The sequence below is a fragment of the Leptonychotes weddellii genome, chromosome 11 (assembly GCF_054177405.1).
Source record: "Leptonychotes weddellii isolate Sample4059 chromosome 11, ASM5417740v2, whole genome shotgun sequence".
In the NCBI taxonomy this organism is placed as follows: Eukaryota; Metazoa; Chordata; class Mammalia; order Carnivora; family Phocidae; genus Leptonychotes; species Leptonychotes weddellii.
In genome coordinates this window covers 70,994,203-71,015,245 of record NC_138379.1, presented here as the reverse complement: position 1 = coordinate 71,015,245, position 21,043 = coordinate 70,994,203, and the positions used below count along the sequence as shown (strand labels likewise).

General features: G+C 42.2%; 1 protein-coding gene across 2 annotated transcripts in view; it reads right to left on the bottom strand.

Annotated features, from left to right (window-relative positions):
• Window positions 1-325: 325 nt before the first annotated feature.
• The window catches only part of OPCML (opioid binding protein/cell adhesion molecule like), a 1,015,190-nt gene continuing 994,472 nt past the window's right edge, over window positions 326-21,043 (bottom strand). For both annotated transcript variants that reach the window (XM_081799083.1, XM_081799082.1), the window contains exon 8: window positions 326-20,075. In XM_081799083.1, the coding sequence (XP_081655209.1) occupies window positions 19,975-20,075 (101 nt within the window). In that variant the 3' untranslated portion in view covers window positions 326-19,974. The remainder of the gene's footprint in view (window positions 20,076-21,043) is intronic.

Here is a 21,043-nt window from a genome sequence, read left to right as displayed (position 1 = left end):
ACTTTGGTCCTCCTCAGAGAAGGGAAAGGAAACTAGCAAGCATTTCTTTTCAATCACTGCTTTGCATATTAGGAGTGTATCTTTTTTTTTTTTAAATTTATTTATTCATTTGAGAGAGTGAGAATGAGAGAGAGTACATGAGAAGGGGCAGGGTCAGAGGGAGAAGCAGGCGCCCCGCCGAGCAGGGAGCGCGATGCGGGACTCGATCCCGGGACTCCAGGATCATGACCTGAGCCGAAGGCAGTCGCCTAACCAACTGAGCCACCCAGGCGCCCAGGAGTGTATCTTATTGAAATTTTTTCAACAACCTTATGGATGGGAGGACTGTCTCCTGTTACAAAGGTAAGAGAGTGCCTCAGGGAGACACTGTTCAGGGGTAGGGGCAGGACAAGAAGTCCACCCTGGATTTCTTTGTCTTACTCTATTGTCAGCAGCATTCTAGGGGCCCTGAGGGGTGGGGTTGGAAAACAACAGAAGAGTGATGTCCACACATTCCTTATTCCCATTTTAGTTGCCTTAGTTCTGGGGAAAAGGGGTAGTGAAAATTCTCTTCTGCACTCCTGGGCTGTCTTCCAGGTGGGTACAGACACATCCCTCCCTCGGCTTCTCCTAGCATCCTGACCCTAGCAAGATGACTTTACATTTAGTTGCTCTTGTTCCAATTGCCCCCATTGGGCTCCTTGAGAGCAGGAACTGTGTCTTCTTCGGGGAGCTTATCTGGTGCCCTGCATAGGGCCGGCTATAAATAAATGGCACAGAAACTACACACGTTCTTCAGTGCAGAGTGAGGGTATCCTTCTGGCATTATATGGATCTAGGGAGCAGTTATAAAGCACCTTCTGCGCTCAGGCCCCCTGCAAAGCACTCACACATACTTTTCACTCAGTAATTCTCAAACAGCCCTGAGATACCATGATTATTCTTAATTCCACAGACAAAGAAACTGAGGCTCAGTGAGGTAAAAGGACTTGCCTGAGGTCACAGGGCAATGGAGGGTGTCAGGATTATGCTTCCCTCACACCACGTTTACCAACTGCCCCGCCATGGACACAGCTCTCTATTGGGACCAACAGGAGGAAACATGGCCTTTGCACAAAGGGAGCTTAAATAAAAGAAGACAAAGAGAAATATCTAGGGATACTTTAAAAAGCAGCATGTTTGATGTGAAGGTAAAAGGCCAACTGACCGCGAGGCTGGGGAAACAGGAGGATTAGGCGTGACCCCGGGGAAGTGGGGTTAACCAGAGAAGGCCAGGTTTCCTAAAGGAGGTGACATTTGAACTAGCATAGCCAGCAGGTCTGCAATGCAGAACTGGCTCGCTGAAGAGCGAGCTATGCTCACTGGGAAGTGAGTGTAATTAAGTCCTTCCCCAGCAGCTGCAGAGCTTGAGGTTCTGGGGCTGCGCTGATGTATTGCTAGTGCCCCCCTGTGCACGAAGGAAGAAGTGGAGCACTTTCCGGGGTGAAGGGGGGGCACTGCAGCTACCTGCGCCCTCCACCAGGAGCATGCATTTCACTGCTGACTTCCCCAGAGCAAAACTGTGAAAGGGATTCTATAGTATAAGTAACAAATAACTAAGCAGGTCTCCCGGCCCCAAGGAGACTTTTTCCCTTCTCACTTCCCACTGCAGTGAGGGCCTTTGGTCCTGGGCACAATCTACTGGATCTCAAGAGATCCTCGGAAGGCGTGCTGTAGACAAGGAGGAGCTGAGAATCCCTCCAGAGGAAGAAGAAGGGTTTCGCTCCCTGGCCAGGGCTCTGTAGAAGGCCTGCCCAGCCTAGATGAAAGAGCCCCCCGGGCTAGAAAGCGTGGGCTCAAGATATCAGTTTTTGCCTAGCTTTGTGTTATTAGGCAATTTTTTTCTTTGGATTTTAGTTTCTTCATCTGCAAGGTAAGTACTGAATCATATTGGAGTTGTCCTGCGTGTCAAGTGTTTCCATTGCCCCCTGCCGGGTCCTTCCTCAGCTCTGCAGAACAGTGGGAATTTGCGCACCTCCTCTCGCTGACGGCTCCTCCTTCTTGCCTTTCCCTTGGAGCCAGTTGTAAAGAATTTAGAAAGTTTAGTGAGTTAGACAGTTTGTTTAGATTAGAAAACTGAAGGAGACATTTACTGAGGTTCCTCTGGCTCCAGCCTTAGATTCCATGTAAGAATATTCTGCTCCTATCCAGAAGGTGAGCAGCACTTTTGTTCCTTTAATTTAATTCAACTGACACATATTTATTTCGTGGCCGTTCTATACCAAGCAAAGTACTGTCTAACTCACCACTACACTACCCCGACCAAACGAACCATCTGGAGAAGACATCCACTTGCATCTTTGTTAACTGTAATACAGAATTCTATCTTTGCTATGCTTACATCTCTGTTAAGAACACCCATGCATGAGGACAGGAACTGGAGAGAAATAGAAAACACAAAAAAAAGACAAGAGTTGATTTAATAGGGTGTTGGGAAAGGTGGGAGTGGGTGGCTGGTATTCTTGTAATGTTGTCTATGCAAACACACATATAGACTATGAACAGTACGTACAGACAGAATGAGTACATTAGACACAGGGTGCCACAAGACAGGGGGTAGCACACAGTCACTTTCGTGATGGCATCCAGAAAGTCTTGATAGGGATGTCACTTTAATATCCACATTAAAGGAGGAAGTTCATGCACCCCGTGAAGCAAGCTATGGAATAAAAAATTAATAAATAGATTCATTCAGTCAGTCAGTCAGTCATTCACAGCTGAGGATACACAGATAATTAATACACAGTCCATGCCCTGAAGGAAAACAAAGGGAGAACAAGCAGGAAAAAGTCAAGAAATGTTCTTTATCAGATGAACACAAACCCAAGAGAAGACTTTTCTTAATTAGCAATTACTGATAACTTCCCATCTTCACAGCTCACTGTTTATAAGCAATCGGTCAGTTATAAGGGGTAGTATTATTATTAATATTAGTACTTACTCTCTGTCCATAGGACTTTTTGGGAGAAGTGGGAGGGAGAAAAGAGAGCGAGGACATGGCAGGGAAGATGCATTTTAAATGGAGGTCTGGATTAGAATTCTATAGACAGAAAAACAAAGAAATCAAAACCTCTAAAATAGAGTTTGTGAAAATTTAAAAAGAATCTTCAACATATGAATTAACACTAAACTCACCCACTGATACTTATAGCCTCCCTCAGGCTGCCGTACTCATGGCAGTCTATGTAAGGATGGTGTGTTTTGTTTGACTTACATTTCTTTCTCCCCCAGCAGAAACTGCATGCTGGTCCTCCCTGTTCCCTCTTGTGCTATGCTAACAAAGGCAGGTTTCACCCAGCAGGCTGGATGCAGGTGAAATCTCATCACCTCCTTTCCACATAACACTCTTTACTGGCCTGTGATACAGAAGCAAGACCAGCCGGGGGGGAAGAAGCTGAGGATTCTAGCTACAGAGAGAGCTGGGGATTCAGGCAGTGCCCTCTCCTTGTCACCTGGTGAAATGTCGGGACAGCCTGGGGAAATACAGACCCCAACCCCGTCTGCATTACTGGCCCTTGACACCACTGAACAGAGGAGAGCCTGCTGACCCTTGCAAAGAGGGACAGCCTATTGCTGGCTAGTTACATTCGGCCTTGGAGTCAGGACAGGGCCCTGGCTAGATGCACTTTCGGGTTCCTGGCCTATTCCTTTCTTGCTTTCCTACTGGCTGACAAGTGATTTAGCTCATCGAAAAAACAAAGAAAACCCCCAAACTTTACCCCATTACCACCATTATCACCGAAATGTTCTAATCTCCAAAGAAATCTAGGCTTGAGTTCTTATAAGTATGTCTTATAAGAAATGCTATGGTGAGTCTATGGATTTTTTTTGTTTATGTGGGTCTTCCAAAACAAGTTGCCATCTTTAATATTCTCTACTCAAGCTCAGTTCAAAAGCAGTCTCTATAACTAAAATGAACGAGGAAATCAATTTGACAACAATCAGACTTTTTTCTTTTAATGAATGTATTGAGGCTAAAATAAAACAAAACAAATTAAAAACAAAACAACAATAAAAACCAGCCTCTGCAGGAGAAAGTACATCAGAGAAGGCCCCGCGTATTTCTATTCATTTCATTTGTTAAATGATTATATCTCCCCATTAAAACCGAGCATGGGGAAATGAATGAGGGACAGATGCTGGGGCTGTGAAGGGTTAAAGACCTTTTTCTTCCTCAACAGTATGCTCTGGGGATGTGTGAAGAACCCTGGTCAGTAGACAGATATATTGACTTGTTATTATTTAAAGTTGTTTAACCAGGTAGAGATAAACGAAAGCTTTCAGCAGTTGAACTATCACACAAATCACAATTAAGGTGACATATGTGTTTGGAAGACGTAAAATCAATTCCCGCGAAGATAATGTTTTAGTCTCTATTTGAACTTGAAAACAGAAGTAAATTTTCAGCAGCAACAGCTGGGCTTGTTCCATCCAGGAGGCTCTCTATTAACTGTACAAGAAGGGCCTTTATTACCTCTTCTAATGGTTTTCCTCTATGGTTTTGTCTTCATCAAAAAAGCCAAATTGATTGCCGTGGTGCTGTTTACTGATGTGGTATTCCGGGCAGTGGCAGCTGGGTGCTCACCCACCCCAGTATTTGGACCTCCCGCTGCTCTGTGAGTGCTATTTAATGTTTGTGGAGAGAACAATGGAGCCCTGAGAGCTACTGGTTGGACTAGGTCGGGGAGGCAGGGAGATTAGGCCTCCTTCTTAGCTTCACTACCTAAGGTAGCCTTCCCTGGGCCTGCCTGGGTGGGAGAGCCTGTGTACAGGAAAGCAATGCATTTATTCATCTAAAATAATCTCTGTGTGGGCGCCTGGGTGGCTCAGTTGGTTGAGCGACTGCCTTCGGCTCAGGTCATGATCCTGGAGTCCCGGGATCGAGTCCCGCATCGGGCTCCCTGCTCGGCGGGGAGTCTGCTTCTCCCTCTGACCCTCCTCCCTCTCCTGCTCTCTGTCTCTCATTCTCTCTCTCTCAAATAAATAAATAAAATCTTAAAAAAATAAATAAAATAAAATAAAATAATCTCTGTGATTCAATCACCCTTCAAAGTTTCTCTCAGTGGGATGTAACATCTGAGGACTGCACCTCACCACTGAACATTTTAATCATATGAACTAGTGCATATGTTCGTGTGGTCCTCCTAATTCTATACTATGCTCCCAGGAGGCAGGGACCACATTTAATGCCACTAGATTTTTTTTTTTAAGATTTTATTTATTGATTTATTTTTTTATTTATTTTTTATTATGTTATGTTAATCACCATACATTACAGTATTAGTTTTTGATGTAGTGTTCCATGATTCATTGTTTGCTTATAACACCCAGTGCTCCATGCAGTACGTGCCCTCTTTAATACCCATCACCAGGCTAACCCATTCCCACCCCCCTTCCCCTCTAGAACCCTCAGTTTGTTTCTCAGAGTCCATAGTCTCTCCTGGTTCATCTCTCCCTCCGATTTCCCCCCCTTCATTTTTTCCTTCCTGCTATCTTCTTCTTCTTCTTTTTTTTTTTAACATATAATGTATTATTTGTTTCAGAGGTGCAGGTCTGTGATTCAACAGTCTTACTCAATTCACAGCGCTCACCATAGCAAAGATTTTATTTATTTGACACAGAGAGAGACAACAAGAGAGGGAACACAAGCCGGGGGAGTGGAAGAGGGAAAAGCAGGCCTCCCGCTGAGCAGGGCTCCATCCCAGGACCCTGGGATCATGACCTGATCCAAAGGCAGACGCTTAACGACTGAGCCACCCAGGCGCCCCAAAGCCACTAGATTTTTGATTGGACTTAGTACAGTGCCAGCACACCGTAGATGCTTTTAAAAGGGGGGCGTGACAGGACACCTGGGTGGCTAAGTCGGTTGGGCATCTGCCTTCTGCTCAGGTCATGATCCCAAGCTCCTGGGATCAAGTCACGCATCAGGCTCCCTGAGCCTGCTTTTCCCTCTGCCTGCCGCTCCCCCTGCTTGTGCTCTCTCTCTCTCTGACAAATAAATAAAATCTTAAAAATAAATAAATAAATAAAATAAAAGGGGGGCGTGGATATTGGGAATCCACTGGTCCAAAGGCTGAAATCCAATCTACTTCCTCCTTGCATTGCCCCTTTCAGTCTTTATTCATGATAGTCCATGAGAAGTGAGGCCAGTTGAATGTCCTATTCCTGTTGAGTTCTCATTGTCCTTTAGTTAAGATACAAAGGTGCTGTGAAAGCTGAATGGAAATGCAGGTGGAGCAAGTGTTGCCCTTTTGGGGTCACGGGGCTTGTCTGTGACTAAGAAGAAAAATCCATTGAGGAAATAGAAGTTTGACTTCCCCTGAGCAGGAGGTAGGGTACAAGGACACTGTGATTCTAGAGTGACAACAGAAGCAGATCAGGGGAGGAAAGATGACCCGTAAAGGACTCGTAGCCAGGGAACCTGGACTCCAGTTCTCTTTCAGGTTCTAAGTAGTTGGGAGACCTAGGACAAGTCATTGGCCTCAGTGTTGTGGATGCTTCATCAGAAAAGTATGAATGGTGGGACCCAAGCTTCTTAAAACATGAACACTTATAAAAATATAAGCTTAGTATTACCATTGAAAACAGGCAAAACAAGCACAAAAAAAAGAAAAAAAATATTACAAGAGACTACCTGTTCTATTCAGGCCTATTTCCTTTTAGACAAGAAGTAGTGTAGGCAAAAAACTTCTTCCCTCTCAATATCTTTTACATCTGTAAGTTCCTTTCCAACCCATGACCACCCCCTACATTAGACACTCATGATCACAAATATGGACCACACAGAGCTCTCTGCCTCCCCAACTTCCTGCCCTACTGGTGCTGATGTTTTTTCTTTCACTCTGTCCAGTGTATCGCTGCCAGGTCTCTGCTCACAGGACCATTTTGATCATGTTTTTTCTCATCTCAAAATCCATAGATGCACTCATTGAATAGATACTGAGTTTACCGTGTGCCAGGCACTCTAGTAGGTGTTTGGGAAATAGCAAACACACAGATGACCTGCTGTCATTGAGTTAGTTTCAGGGAGGATGATGGAGGATAGATGATAGACAGATGAAGAAATGAGGAAAAAGAGACATTTTGACATAGACATACACATTTATATTTATTTAAAGTCAGTGCTTCCCATATGCCTCAATGGAGTCACATTTGACTCAACAGTCCATATACACTCCATTGTCTATAATCTACTTTCCTAGGTAGTGATTTTTTGTGGATCTCTTTTGTTTTATCCAAACTAGAAAACCAAGAAAAGCTATTTCTTCTTACTTATATGATACAGAATTGTGTACTTGGAGCCTGGAATTAAATTCTTTGCTCAGTTCTTTGCATAATTGACAATTTTTTCCTCTATGTTGCTTTTCCATGACTCTCAGACTTGTGCATGGTTAAGGGTCAGACACACTTCAGCCAACACTACCAGGTGTTTGTTCCTCAATGGGAAAGCGGGAAGGGTCAGGGCTGAAGAGCACAGCCATTTCTAGACCTGATCCTTCGAGCCAGGAGATTGTCTAGGGACCTGGTGCCATTTTTTCCAAGAGATAGAACTTTGATCTTGGAAGCTCACAAAGAAGGCTGACTTACAAAAGACAACTGACCTGCTCTTGTGTTCAGTGACAGAACCCAGTGTGTTTCTGGAACATGAAGTCAACCCCGAGAACAGGGAGCAATTTGGTTTTGAAAAGGAAAGAGTATACAGTGTGGAATCGAATGGAGCTGCGTGGGATTCCTAACCCTGCTGATCTCTAGCATTGTGCCTCTGAGCTGCAGTAAGGATAATACATCACTCTTGAGGTTGTTTTGAATATTATATGAATTAGTACACGTGAAAGCTCCCAGCTCCTTGTGTGATTTCAATAAACATATCAGCGTTAGAGGCCTTTGGCCCTCGCTCTGCCTCTCCCTGCCTACCCCTATGCACACTTTGCTACTGTTGTGATGTTATGTACCAGGGATGGGTCTGCTAAAATATCCTTAACCTGTGGACTGCACGGTGTGAAAACAAAAAACATATTCACAAGACGGTACTCTTCGCTTCCCCTGGCACCTTCCACTTCCTGTCTTACTCTCTTCCTCAGCAGTTTCAAGTTCCTTAAGGTAAGAATTAAGAGGAGGGAGGGGGCAGGTTGAGCGGTGCTGAAACTGCCCCCCGGTACAGATCAGCACAGGAAAGAGCAAGGCCGGGACGATCGAGGATTCTGTGAGTAACTCAACAAGGAACTGACGCCAAAGGGGACACATTCAAACAAGCAGACTGACTCAGGTGCTGGAGTCACTGTCACAGGAGATGGAAAATAGCAGACAAGGAGAAGTCACAAATGGGGCTGTCCGTGCTGCCTGCTGCGGCACTGAGACTGGGACCCTGGCTTCATCAAGAGAAGAGCCAGTGCCTTTGGAGCTCAGCCCCTCCGATGAGTCCCTTTTACTGTCCTAGCTGACTCAACCGTGCAGCTCTTTCTCTAATAAGCTGATTCCGCCGAGACCTTTACCCATAAAGAGACAGAAACTGAAGTACTCTGGTCTTGTAACCAGAGCAACCGTCCTTGCAAATCCACCGAGCAGGGAACAAGAGCGAGGGTGCAGGAGCAGGATCCATGGGTACTGCCAGCCCGCCTCCTCCCTCAGGGACAACCAACCCAGAGAGCACCCCACACCCGGCAGGACCCAGGCATCAGGGAATGAACAGACGTCCTCTGTGCATCTGTAGTTGGTTTGTTTATGCCCCAGCGACTGCGTGGAGGCATAGGAGAAAGGGGAGAAGGAAGTAGATATTATTTAACACGTAGAAGCTGGACACTTTTCTAGGTACTCTCTAGTTCCCCCTACATGTTTTATTTCATGTGATCTGAACAAAAAATCAGAGAATGTGGTATTTACGCAGAACCATCCCTTACACTTTGCCCTCTAGATTGTCATATGTGGTAGGGATGCTAAGACAGAGCCAGAGAGTGAATGAAATAAATTCATTTATCAGCTACCTGCCTGTGCCAAGCCCCTACAGGCCAGGAACTTGCCAGCTACTTCCCCACTGCGCCCTCCCTCATACATCTCTCGGTGGTGTCACAGCGTAGGTATTACTAGTGCTACTTTGTAGATGAGGAAACCGAGGCTGCAAGAGATTGTGCTATAAACTCACAGGCACACAACCTGTCTATAGGAGAATCAGGATTTGAACCAAGTTCTTTAGCACTTGCAAGTCTGCTGCCTCACATCAGAGCAGCATATACTTATGGGCGCAAACTCACATGGCTCTGTGTTGACATAGACTGATAGATCCACCTGCTGAATCATGTTGCTGTGAGATGCAGCCAAACACCAATGGCTTTTTGAGAGATGCAGCCTCCCCTAGTCTTAGAAGGGCCTCTCTGGGATCATTGGGAGAAAAACTTGAACAGAGGTAGAATTATATTGATATCCTCGAGTCATTCAAATGGAATGTATTCCTCTTTGTGGTAGCTAACTGATGAGGTTTGGAAGCTTAAGCACCTTTCTGAAATTTGTCTGCAAACAAGTGAGGATCAGATAATATGATAACACAAAGAGGACTTGCCTCACTGTAACATAATGGATGAATTGTAATAAAACACGTTCAAACATTCCCAGTGCCCGGCAATTCTCTCATCCTCCAGGGAAGAGTGGTTTGGCCCTTTGCAGTCAACTTGAGAAGGGCCAAATCCCATCTGGGTGGTGGGACAGCTGTGCCATTTCCCCCCTGCCTCGTTTAAATCATCTGTTACTTCCTGGCTGCCTAATCAGAGAACTGCTCTTCTACCCTTCTATCCCAACAAGCAATAAAAACAGTACCTTTGTAAGACAAAATCAAGATACAGAGGAAATGGAGGATGAGAAATGAATTGCAGATGATCCAAGGAGCTAGACTTCCTATGGAATTAAAGTGGAAGGCACAGGAAGGAAATCAGGCATCCCTTGTTGATGATGATGGATATGATTAGATGATTCAGGAACATGCTGATGGTGCTTAAACCTCTCCACCTGGAAGTTCTAAGGATGCTTGAAAACGCATATATCAAAAACTGGTTGGGACATCCTCCTCCTTCTACGTTTTAGAATCATAGAGTGGTGCTATCTCCCACCCGGTTAGCTAAGTTAGAAACCTGGAATATTCCCCATATTTCACATTCCCCATCATCCTATGCATCTAGTCCTTCTCATTTACCCCCTAAAAATCATCCCGGCTTGCCTGCTTCTTCTGAATACTCCTCATGATTTGTCGCCTGAATTATTTAAATTGCCCCTAAAACGTGTCTCCCTTGCCAGTTTGACCAATGCCCATTAATCCACTCTCTGGCACAGTGATCTTTCCAAATTGCAATCTGATCTAGCCACGCTGCTGATGAAATCCTTCTATGTCTCCCCTTTCTCTTTTAGGACAAATTCCAACATCTCATTCTTTCTTGTAAATTTTTTAAGGATCTCACCCCTGCATACCCATTCCACCTAGTCTCCTGTCATTCTGCCTTTGCCCTCACCTCTCTTGAGATAATCTACACATGCAGTTTCTTGACCTTGCTATGCTTCTCATGCCTGCATGGGTTCATCAAGGATGAGCCTCTGCGTCACTCACTTCTTCCCCTTCCCTCCCTTTTCTTAGCTAATTTCTTTTGCTTCTTTATGACTCACTTCTCAAAGTGTTCCTTGAGCCCTAGTGTCTGGTCATGAGCCCTCTACTGGGCACCTCTAGCACTTGAACAGTACCTACTATGTTGTGCTATAGTTTTAAATCCTCCACTGGACTGAGACCTTCTTGAAGATAGACACTCTGTCTCTCCTGTATGTATCCTCAGTACTTGTCAGATATTAGCTATCCAATACACATTTATTAGATTGGAATTTAAATTTTACTCTGTTGTTTTTAAAATTCCTGTGGGATACTACCAAAAATATTCCCACTTTCCAGATTTGCATCCTTGAATAATCTAGACTCAGAGATTTATTTCTCCTTTTTAAACTTCAACAAATAAATAACATATAAATATCCTTTTTTTGAAAGAAGCAAACATAGTTAAAATTAGATTTTGTAGAAGCTCAGGAAAGTGAAGGCATTGAGGGAAGGCTAAAGAAAAAATCAGAAGAAAAAGGTAATGTTTATTTTGCAACTAATATATACCACGTACTTTGTTAAACATCCTTACCTATTCATATCCAATAAGGTCACAGTCAATCTTCTGAGGTGGATATTATGACCACTGTTTTAATGAAGATAAGACTGAGGTCCAGAGAGCGTAAGAAATTGGTCCAAGGCAACATAACTTGTAACTTGTGACATCAGAGTGTAAAGATGAGTTTCCCCAAACTACATTACACTATGTCTCCGAAGAGAAAATACGTGGTTTGAGTACATAAACTAAACAAAAGAAAACATGTCTTACGAGATACAGAAAATAATGAAGAGGCAAAAACTGTAAATGTTCTTACTTGTGAAATAAGAGATGCTGCTAAACATTTAAATGCAAATGAGCCAGGTATTCCATTCTAAATCCTTGAGTTCTAGGCAAGTCTAGTCTAGAGAAACAGTTTAGAGGAAACTATTCAGCAACTTCACACTTAATCTCCAACTCTTACTCTTCAAGTCTCTGATATGTCCACACTCCCAGTAATTATTTTCTCTTCCCCTCATCAAAAAGTTTTCTCGAGCTTTGAGATCCAATAGAAGACAGTATGTTTGATGATCCCACGTGGAAATGAACTTTTATATTCTAACCAGAGTTGACATTCTAGGTAATATGTCTCCCTCTCTGGGACATTTTGTGTCAACTTTATCACCAATTCAGTAGTGTGGTCCTTTGGACATTTACAGTTGAACTCCTTTCATGGTACTCATTCATCCAACAGATATCATTCACACTGTCAATAAATACTTGAACACTGAATGTGCCCTGGTCCTGGTACCCCATTTATTTTCATAGCAATAGTCTGTTCACCATATCCACTGCCTATATTAGCTGTCTATCTTCCAGCTTTTCATCCCTAGGGGATAAAAGTAGCTTCCTAATCATTTCCCAATATTTGCTTCCACTACACTCATTTTCTCATATCTGTATCATAATACTTGCAAAATTATACTGTAATTTTCTTTTTATATAGCTGTTTTCACATCTTAGATTTGAGCTCCGTAAGGGGAGTTCCTCACTAAATGCAATGCATGAACAAATGAATAAATGGAAAAAAATTAAGAAAAAAAAAAGGATTTTCTACTGATCAAATGAACATGTTCCATGAAAGTAGTATCATTTGTAGTTTGAAGGTTTTGGCTTCCAAAACTGATCATAAGATTTGGTACCAATTAACACCCCCTTCCAAATTTTCATCAAAATAATTTATCCAACAGAAAATCAAAGAGAAAAGAAGGCATAGTTGCCAGTTGAGGTCTCTCCTGTTTGTTTCTTCAGCCATTTGTTTTGTTCATTGAAAGACTGCATTCCCAGTGTTAGAAAATTAAACATCGACATATGCTCATCTGGGTGTTTCCACTCTGCTCCCAATTCTCCATTCTTTTCTTACTGTAACACAACCTGATTGATAGGAAAAAGTATGCCCTTAATATATTTCCTAAAGCCCTTCTCTCTATATATGTTTTTAATAGGGTGTATTTTTGGTGAAGATAACAAAAACGTATCCAATCATTTAGCTGCCGTGCTTAAGAATACCTAGATAGAGCCTCCCTTGCAGAATGAAGAGATAACAGCAAAGATTTTCATTACCTTGAAGTGGCTTGGTAAATAGGTATTTCTGCCAAAGGCTAGTTGGAGGATGCTTGGTGGATGGATTGACAGGTAAGGGAAAGATAGATGGTTTAAATAAATAGATGGGGACAGTAATATGATGGAAGTGCATGAGAAAATAGATAGAATAAAGGTTAGATAAATGGGGAAATAATATGTGAATGAAGAGGTGAGTGGTTTGCTAATGGAAGAATAAATTGGTACACAGAAAACTGATGGAGCTGAGTGGCCAGATGCAATGAAAGACCAGTGAATGTCTATGCCAGCAGGAGAGCCAATAGATGGGTAAATGCTGTGGTATGAACAGAAGCAGGAGACTGTCAGGTGTGGATGAGAAGAGGATGATTAAAAAGAAGAAGAAAAAGGAGGCAGTAAAGGGGAGCACTAAAGGTATTAAGATGATAAGGGGAACTGGATTTTGTTTCCCTGATAAGTTATAATTTTACAATGAGTCTGAGGAAACTGGAAACTCTCAATCATTGGTACCACCATTTCCTTGGTATTTTAATTTACGAAGAACATGACCTAGTCTATCGAGTTCTCTGTGTTCCATCCCCTGTGGGGGAGACTGAGTTTTAAAAGTTTGGAAATGAGCCCTTGTCTACCTAGGAACCCAATAAGAAATAAGCCTCATAAATCTAGCTCAGGGTCTTGGCCAGAGGAGATAGCCATGCTGTAAAGTCAACTGAAGAATTTCAACTCACTTTCTGCTGAATTCCAAAACTATTAATTAACCTTTGGCCATAGGCCTTATTTGGGGGTAGTCGTGATAAATCCAGTTGTTGAAAGAGAAACAAAAACTGCCCTGAGAATTTTGAACTAGAACTTACCATCACGTATAAATTCAAAATTGATGCAGATGAGGAATCAAAGAGAAGCAAGGTCAAGTGTCCAGTCCAAGATCACATATATAGTTAATGGCCAAACTAGGAAGGGTTAGCTGATGTATAAAGATGAGCTAGCTAAGTTGTAAGAAACAGGTTAATATCCATTCCCTCAGAAAAGCAGATGGGCGTGTGATGAAGGTAGAGGTGTTGGAGTTTTCTTGAAAGAGAAGTCTGTTTCAGAAAAGGCAATCAGAGGAAGGGAACTTCTTCTCCAGGTCACTTTCTTAGGCTATTTCCCATATGTATACAATAATAAACCTAAGATGGAGAGACAATCCAATGAAATACACTTTTAATAATAAATGTATAGCATAGTCACCATATTTTCTCATACTTACTCTTGTCAAAATGTTTCTTAATTCAGTGGATTCAAACCACAGGAACTGTTAAGGAGTGTCCAAACTGAGCAGAATCTGGTCATTATTTTTCTGAAACTTCTTTTCTGATTTCATTTTAGCTTAGGTCAATAAATAATTTAGACTTTGAGGCTGCAGCTACATTTTATATTACTTGTAAATGGCATAGATATTAGATATATAGGTATAATATGGAAAATACCTAGAATGCCTTCTACTCTGTGTGTGTGTGTGTGTGTGAGAGAGAGAGAGAGAGAGAGAGAGAGTGGGGAGGCTACTCAGTTTTCTGACTACATCACTCCCCAAAGCCTATACACACATATGAGAGAAGCATATGGGAAAAGCATAGCCTGCTTTTCTCCATTCCTGGATACTCAGTAAGATGTCCTAATAAACAGCCCCCCAAAAGTTACAAATTTCTTCGAACTTTATTGATACACTGCACAATCACAACCATCTCGTATTCATCCTGAATTAGAAAAGGTTACAACTACAATGTAACATGCACAAAATTCAGGTAGTATATTCACCCTTAATACAATTATTGACAGAAATCAAGTCTTCATTGATTTTTGAAGGAAAAAATAAGAAAGAAAATAAAAGAAAAAGAACTCTAGAAGTTATACTCTTGTATCATGTGATAATTTTTTAAAGCATTTTAACATAGATTTATTTCAAGGATAATTGTGAGAATGGGCACACCCATCGTCTGACACAGCTATAATGGCACCATTGATAAGTCTTAATTTTTTTTAATCTAGAGGACTCTGAAATTGACAGATACATTTTCGTACACCCACACATTCCTCACAACTGCACTTTACATGTCACAACAGTTTTTGAATGATTAAAAATGCTCCCTTTAACTAACACAAGGGCAGCTATTACTTATCATTGCTATTATTGATATCCTTATAAATCTGCCAATAACGTAGAATGTGGCCCTAGAAGGATAGTAGAGGGTTCACAATCTTTCTTTCTCCACTCAGTGGCGTGGAACAACTGTATGCCTTTAAAAGGGCACCATTGAAAGAAACAAAAAGGAAGCTATTTCAAAATACTGGAAATGAGGTTTAGCTGCTTACTTTCAGGATGAAGACAATGGCGCCTAATTAAATCCATTCCAGATTCCTTTGGACTCTGAGGATCCTGCACCTGAAGGCTAAATTGCATTGGTTCAGCTCTGTCTTTCTGCCCCATCTTTTAATTGCAAACCTATTTCTTCCTCCTTTCATTTACTTCTCTTCTCTTAAGTAAGAAATGAGGGAAATGAGACTGGCATTTTTATTTGTTTGCTTTTAGTGATCATTAGTAGTTCTCATCCTATGGTATCTTTTGAAAATGTTGCTTTCCTAGTTACACACCTGTGAAGTTTTACTGCAACTGCTCAAACTTATTTGTCTTAAAATCAAAAGGGAATCTTTGGATAGCAGAAGAGGAGATTGGGTGTAAGTTTCTAAGAATAGAGCCTGTGTGAAACAAAAAGAAAACATTCTCACTATTGGAGGAAAAGATAAAAAAGTGAATTTGCCAACGGGAAGAATTTTATGCCCCTTCCCCAATTCCAAAGAGATTAAACTTTACTTTAAAAAAATTCTGAGGGGACGCCTGGGTGGCTCAGTCATTAAGCGTCTGCCTTCAGCTCGGGTCATGATCCCAGGGTCCTGGGATCCAGCCCCGCCTCGGGCTCCCTGCTCAGCAGGAAGCCTGCTTCTCCCTCTCCTGCTCCCCCTGCTTGTATTCCTGCTCTCACTGTCTCTCTGTCAAATAAATAAATAAAATCTTAAAAAAATAAAAATTAAAAAATTTTGAGGGGGTAGATGGGGAGGGGAGGTAGGCTGGTTCCAGGTGAGGACTCAGGGTCAAATTGGAAAAGATGACCCCACACCCATATCCCACTTCAACTTCAGCCATTACTCCCCTCCTTCTACCGATGGGGCTTATGACATCCATACACAACTACAGAGGAGAAAATAATTTCCTTTGGCACTAGAAGCGCCAACCACAACTAGAGCTTTCCATTTATATCCACTCCTGATGCAATGGCAGTGATAAGCTTCCTTTGAGATTGACTGCTCACTTTGAGGTTCTCTGCTTTTTTCACAAAAAGAGTCCTTCCAACATAAGTAGAACATGCTAGCACCTCCATGTTGAGAGCAAGTTGACTGGACCCATGCAGAAACAGGACCTACATTTAGCCTCAGCTGTGAAGTTTCTGGAGTCCCAAAGCATACTTCCCACCCAGGTTTTGAGAAGGAACTGCCCAACCGGTGGAATGTATCAACTAGTATGAGGCACAGCTTTCAGGGGACAAAGACTAAGCCCTCTTTTTGATACAAAGCCTTACCTTTCCTTCTGTTCCACTGAGCACAATTGCAGCAGAACAGACGTATACAATGCCCTCTGCATAACATATGTGCGTGTTTTGACCACTGCTCACTTATACGTCCCCTCTCCCCCAGTTAAAACAAGAATGAGAAAAATTAAACACACTTGCTTAGACTTGCAGATGACTGTATCAGGCACTTGACATTAAACTACCAAAAAACAAGCTTGGCCAGAGCCTTAACACTAGCATTTTCATTGGCATTACTTTGGGGGAAATACATATTAATTGTGTTTTGGGAAGGGGGAAGGTTTCAGAGTAACTACATTGTTGCATTTCTCTCACCTAATCTCCTGATAAGCCTTAGTTGGTTTCCTTCCCATGTGGAAAGCCTATGAAGAGTCATAGGTTGTTCAGAGTTTTGCTTATCTTCTTTATAGCCCCGGCCCCTATCCCTTATCATTGGCACCTTGAAAAAAATCTATCCAGCAGGCTTTATCCATCTACCCTCCATGGGAAATTGAAAAAGCATATGTGAGTGTGGATATTGTCTTTAGTAAGCATTTAATGTTCTATGTGCTTCAAATGTTGGGTAACGGCTACTCTTCTATGTAAGAAAGTAACCCAAACAACACAGAAGCTGGAGTATGTCTAAAGAGATGAAGAGCCATTTTCTTTCTTAGTGCCCAGTTTCCTTGGGTCTTATTTACTTGGTTTTCTTGATCCCAGACTGATGAGGATTGACTGTAGGATTTTTTTCCCTCTGAAACATGGCTGGAATAGGTAATCACCAGAAATGTTTCCTGATATCCAGTGGAAGAAGGCAGCATAGAGTTCCATAATTACACTGAGACCCAGCCTTATTATTGTATTCAACAAGTTCTGGTGATCTTCCTGGTCAAATAAGGATGGGTCCCTTCCTCTAGAACAAGTCTTGGCATGAAGAACACGTATAGCTTGTCCACTTCAAGCGCTGTGTTCTCCAAGACCATCCACTCCCCAGAGCCTCCACATTTATTTTACTCCAAAGTAACACATTTATTATCAGTAGAACACTCAAATGACACACTGAATTCCCATACAATGTCTGACACCAACCCGACTCCAGGTGCTGAACGTGATGACAGATCTGAAACATTGATGTCCGACCTTTAATTCTGACTTTGCGTCTGCTCCTGATTGTCCCTGGAACTTGGAATCAATACACTGCTTTTGGCACGTCATTCATGTTCCAGAATCTGGCTCCTGGCAGCTCACTAGGAAATGCAGATGTCTGTTTACAGCTGGCAAATGTAATATTAATTCCACTTGTACCAGCTCCAACTTTTATGAAAGTGCCTAGCTTTTTGTATGCCAAGACTGCCTACCTTTGAATTTGTGTATCTATTTATGCATGTATATATATCTAAGAATATATTCCCCGCCTGTTTATGTCATGTTCATGTGCCATTATGGACAAAACAAAGAAGCCATTTATATTGGAGGAAGAAGATCAATTAAGCATTTAGAGAACGGAGCTCTATAAAGCTCGTATTTATTTAGACTGTGGACCTGAAAGTTTTCCAACTGAGGCAGGGCAGGTCTGTGAGACAGTCACCATTGATGCTTTTTCTCATCCTCTCAGTAGGTCAGTCCTTGTGGTATAGGTAAAGAGGGGCACAACTTTGCATGGTTTTCAATGCCATTCTTTCAGATTATAGGCACCCTTGCTGTCTGAGTCCTTCTTGTCCCAGGAGATGATGCAATAAAGTCCAGTCAGCTCTTATTTGTCTGCTGGATCTGATTTGAACATGGAACACTGAGGACATTCTTCCCCAGAGCCACTGGAGAAGCGGTCTATATCAGAGGAAATTGTGTGTCATTTACACATTCCCCTCCTGTTTGCAGTGTTGTGTTAATCAAGTGCTTGGAAATTAAGTCAGTTGCTCAAGTGCCCTCAGCTCAGAAGAGCTTCCTGAAACAAATACCAGAGTTGTCAACACACCCGCCATGTAATTGGCTTCCATCAGCTTTATACTGGATAGTTTTCAAACAGATTAAACCAAAACTGGAACAGGGAGGAGACAATAGCTGAAGTCATTGCACTCAGACAGGTGGACTGCTCTCGTCACACTACAGGGACAGATATGTGTTTTCTCTCTATGTTCTTGCTATTAAGAAAAGCCAGCCGTGGAGTAAGTCCCATGGGTTCCCGACATACACTCTCTTGAAAGGCTGAGAGAAACATGAAGCTTGCCACCTTGGTCCTTCAAGTGTGAAAGAAAAAAAAAAAGAGCCCACAGTATTGATCAAGGCTTTTCCAGGGCTGATATGCTTCCCAAGAAGATGCTTTTGGAAACACAGTCTCTTCTGGGAATAGTGAGTGACTGATCCTTAGATTGCTACTTTGGTCCATCTGTTAACTACTTTGGATGGATAGGATACCACATTCCAAAGAGTCCTTGACATATTGCTTTTCTATGTTGTTAGCCTGTGAGACCACTGGCTTTCATAAGAAAGTCGATAGGTATTTTTGAAGATGCCAATGTCTGCTGAAGGTAGAGTACAAATGAATACAATGGAATAGACATGATATGATTAGAAATTAATATGGTGATGAATTGATAGTATTAGGGAAAGAAATAGAAAGAAGTGTTAGATAATTACATTGATAGATTGATAAACAGTAAATAGATTGCTACAGAGGAAAATGGGTGGGTAGATAATTGGAGGGAGAGATAAATCAAACAATTGAGTAGATGGATAACCATATAACTGCTTCAATAGCTTGATAAACCCTAAATAATCAGGCTTCTATGGATCATTTTTTTTTTTTATGAGTTAGACAACATTTTTTAAAGAGTCATCTATGGATCTTTTTTTTTATGAGTTAGACAACATTTTTTAAAGAGTACTATCCTCAAAGTGCTTCCCCCTTTTTTGGTCAAGTGACTTCTAAACTTTTACTTTTGGGTTGTGTGCATAGCCCCAAACCTTTAATCCCTATAGCTGATGGAGAAAGCTAATAGGGCAGAGTGGCTAGAGAAGGAGATAAGAAAAAAAAAAAATATATATATATATAGATGGATATGGGTATATTGAGATACCTTCCCAGAAAGAAAGGATGTGAACCCGAATGTAATTAGATAATAATAAGCATGGAGGGAGGGATATGTACATTATAATAAGGAAAATGGCCCAAAGCTTAAAAGACACAGATAATAGGACACTTGGATATAACTCTTGCTGTGCACTACATTATAAGTCAAGTTGTGTCTTCAGGGTGTTTATCATGAGGCACGTTTTTGCCCAAATGGAGCTTATGGTTTGGTGTGTGGGGGGAAGGGAGGCTGGTAGTGAGGATGATGAGGAGAGGAGCAGAGGAAAGGGAAAGGCCAAGGTAGCAGGGACAGATTCCATTTTTGGACACACCAGTGAATGATTATCCTACACATGGTAGAACTTTGCCCACCCCTCCTCCCAACCCCACTCATTCAAACTGGAGAAAAAAAATCAAATAAATCAACCCCCCCGCAAAAAAAATCAAGAAGAACAACAGAAACAAACAAACAAAAAGCCCAAACTGGTTTGCCCTCCGCAGTGTAGATTAAAGTCTGTGATATGGAGAAGCAGGCGTTGCTCAGAGGACCTATGATTTCTTATCAAAACTTGATGAAGAAGTGGGCAAAGAGGGTCCCTGATAGCCAGAGACAAGCCAGTGCTCTAGAAGCCGAGTTTACACCATCAATGACTGCTCCAGGCCCTGTGTAGGGGAAAGAGAGACAGATCCATTAGCATGCACCCAAAGGGTACCATACTTATTCCCTGATAAGCATATATATATATATATATATATATATATATAGACATGCTTCTCTGTGAGCATCCCCCCATCTCCCACGTCCCACCATTGATCCTTCCAAATCGGGACAAATGGAAAACATCTAGTGGGAGTATTTAGAAACCCAAAAGGGTGACTCATTGAAGTACCTAAACACTATAGCCTGCTCTCAAAGGGTTTAAAAAATAAAAGGGGTAGAGGAGGGCCTCTCTGAAGGCCGGAAAGAAGACTCTGTGTTCTGTTCAAATTGACACCTAATGGTGTGGCCTGATGGACTTCTCCCTCTACCCTTTCTTCTGGTCTCTCTGGCACTTTTACATGCCCTAGTGAGTCACCCATGCTCCACTGTAAAACAAGACCATCGAGTCACAAGTGTTGCTCCTTTCACTTCCCTTGCCACCCTCAAGAAGACAAATCACATGAAGTGGGATTGCCCTAGCCTGTTCTAAGGACCCAGAGCATGTGTATCAGGGTCTAATTCACCTCTGCATTCCTCCATCACCTTTATTTGCAAGCCATAAGAATTTGGAGTCATAAGCAAGACCAGCAGCTAGCAAGCAGAGAATATTCCAGGGAACGTGGAATTAAATATAAGACAGGGTTAAGAAGTCATCCAGAGGTATTCCTGTACAGCCAGTGAGAAAGAAAAGGAGCTGCAGACAAGACAAGCATGCCTCTTTTGCCCTCTTAAGCCAGGACTTCCTTTGCTTTCAGAAGTAAATAGGCTTATTGGAAATAAGCATGATTACTTTAAGAAGCATAGTTGGTGCAGGGTCTCCTCAAAACAGAACCGTAGTCATTTGGCTGGCTTGTCAGTGTGATGGTGTGGATCCCTGCCTTGCCTAGGAAGAGGCTGGTGCTAACCTTTTGCTTGGGGAAGTATAGGCCTC